The 2,421-nt window shown below is 45.1% G+C and overlaps 1 protein-coding gene across 1 annotated transcript in view; it reads right to left on the minus strand.

Moving 5' to 3' along the window:
• Positions 1-486: 486 nt before the first annotated feature.
• LOC107739480 (leucine-rich repeat-containing protein 73-like) overlaps positions 487-2,421 on the minus strand; it is a 5,827-nt gene continuing 3,892 nt past the window's right edge. Inside the window, exon 4 of the mRNA XM_016551608.1 lies at positions 487-641. Coding sequence (XP_016407094.1) covers positions 487-641 — 155 coding nt within the window. The remainder of the gene's footprint in view (positions 642-2,421) is intronic.

Here is a 2,421-nt window from a genome sequence, read left to right on the forward strand (position 1 = left end):
TTGTGAGTCTCTGGGCTTTCAGGGCTGGCTGGACGTACAGGAGCGCTCTCTGGGCTGGACGTGGAAACCGGAGCCCTCTCTGGGCTGGATGTGGGAACAGGAGCCCTCTCTGGGCTTAACGTGGGAACAGGAGCCCTCTCCGGGCCCAACTTGGGAACAGGAGCTCTCTCTGGGCTGGACGTGGGAACAGGAGCCCTCTCTGGGTTGGACGTGGGAACAGAAGCCCTCTCCGGGCCCAACTTGGGAACAGGAGCTCTCTCTGGGCTGGACGTGGGAACAGGAGCCCTCTCTGGGTTGGACGTGGGAACAGAAGCCCTCTCCGGGCCCAACTTGGGAACAGGAGCTCTCTCTGGGCTGGACGTGGGAACAGGAGCCCTCTCTGGGCTGAATGTGGGAACAGAAGCCCTCTCCGGGCCCAACTTGGGAACAGGAGCTCTCCCTGGGCTGGAAGTGGGAACAGGAGCTGAAGCCGACACTGGAACGGACTCAGGGGCTGGAGCCAACAGTCTTTTTCTCCTCATATTCCTCCTTTGATTTGGGGTTAAGGAGCAGGCTGCTGTCAGCTGAGAGCTTGGGAGGGAATCGGCCAGCGGACTTGACTTCGGACAGCGGGCTGGTTCTGAATCGGGGCCGGACACTCTCTAGACTCTCCCAGACGATGGGGCGATGGTAGTTGGCCCCAATTCAGAACAGAGAATTCAGAGTTGCGTCATCTAACGCCGTCATAATGGCGAGCCCACAGAATTCCCTGGCGTACTCCACAAAGGGAAAATCCCTGCGGGCTAGGGCGGCGAATCTCGCGGCGGTTTCCATGACCACGGGGGGGAAACAGAAAACAAAACAAAAAAGTCTTTATTTATCCAAAGGAATGCACACGTAGCACAGGGGATTGACGAACAATACCGGACAAAGGAATTCAGGGAGACAAGACTTAAATATGAGGAACTCAATGAGACACAGCTGAATCAAATGAACACACTAGGAACAGGAACAGGAACATAACCAAATATGGGCACAGTCACACACAAGGGAAAACTAGGTCACGGAGCACATGGGAAGCAAAACAAATCAACAGACAGTCCAGGGGTGTGACAATATGTATGTGTACTGTGTATATTTATTATGTACTGTATATATAAATACACACACATGCATGTATATATTTCAGAACAATATGTTATTTTTATATATTAAATATATTTATTTAGAATATAAATTATATGAATGTAAATTTTACCAGCAAACATACACTCATGTTCATCCTTCTCTCTACTATCTGAGGCAGAAGTCTGTAAACTTATCCTTTCCAATCATCCTACTACTTGTCCACTTGATCCTATTCCATCTCATCTCCTTCAAGCCATTTCTCCTGCCGTTTTTCTATTCTATCTACTTGTTTTTGTGTGTGTGTGTGTGTGTGTATATATACACACGTGTACTGCGTTAGGCTAACCGAGATTTGTCATTTGCACTTACATATTGTTGCTCTTTTGTTAGTTTTGATTGCTTCTAGCAAGTTGAGTCCATATATATATATATTCGGACACAAGCACAATTTTTATTATTTTAGCTGCTGACCAAAACATATTCAAGTTGCAGTTATATAATGAATATGGGCTTAAATTGCACACTCAGCTTTAATTTGAGAGTATTCACATCAACATTTGAAGAAAGGTTGAGGAATTACAGCTCTTTAATATGTACTATTAAATGGCTATTCCTTCGTTATTTCTACATCAATTAAGCAGGTAAAAGTTCTGGAGTTGATTCTAAGTGTGGAATTTGCATTTGGAAGCTGTTGCTGTGAACCCACATCATGCAGTCAAAAGATCTCTCCATACAAGTGAAACAGGCAATTGTTAGGCTTCAAAAACAAAACAAATCCATCGGAGACAGGAGCAGGAACATTAGGAGTGGCGAAATCAACAGTTTGGTACATTCTGAGAAAAAAAAAAAAAGCACTGGTGACCTCAGCAACATAAAAAGGCCTGGACGTCCACGGAGGAGAACAGTGGTGGATGATCAGAGGAACCTCAGGGTAAAGAAAAACCCTTTAACAACATCCAGCCAAGTGAAGAACACTCTCCAGGAGGTAGACGTGTCACTGTCAAAGTCTACAATCAAGAGAAGACTTCACGAGAGCAAATACAGAGGGTTCACCACAAGGTGCAAACAAGGCCAGATTAGACTTAATAGAAAGGTCAGCTTAGACTTTGCCAAAAAAAAAAAACATCTAAAAAAGCCAGACCACTTCTGGAAAAGGCTTAAATTGCACACTCAGCTTTAATTTGAGAGTATTCACATCAACATTTGAAGAAAGGTTGAGGAATTACAGCTCTTTAATATGTACCTTCTCCCTTTTTCAAGGGACCATAAGTTTCATGGACAGGCGTGGGCTATTCCTTCGTTATTTCTACATCA

This window comes from Sinocyclocheilus rhinocerous, unplaced genomic scaffold (genome assembly GCF_001515625.1).
Source record: "Sinocyclocheilus rhinocerous isolate Xijiao unplaced genomic scaffold, SAMN03320098_v1.1 scaffold345, whole genome shotgun sequence".
Taxonomy (NCBI): Eukaryota; Metazoa; Chordata; class Actinopteri; order Cypriniformes; family Cyprinidae; genus Sinocyclocheilus; species Sinocyclocheilus rhinocerous.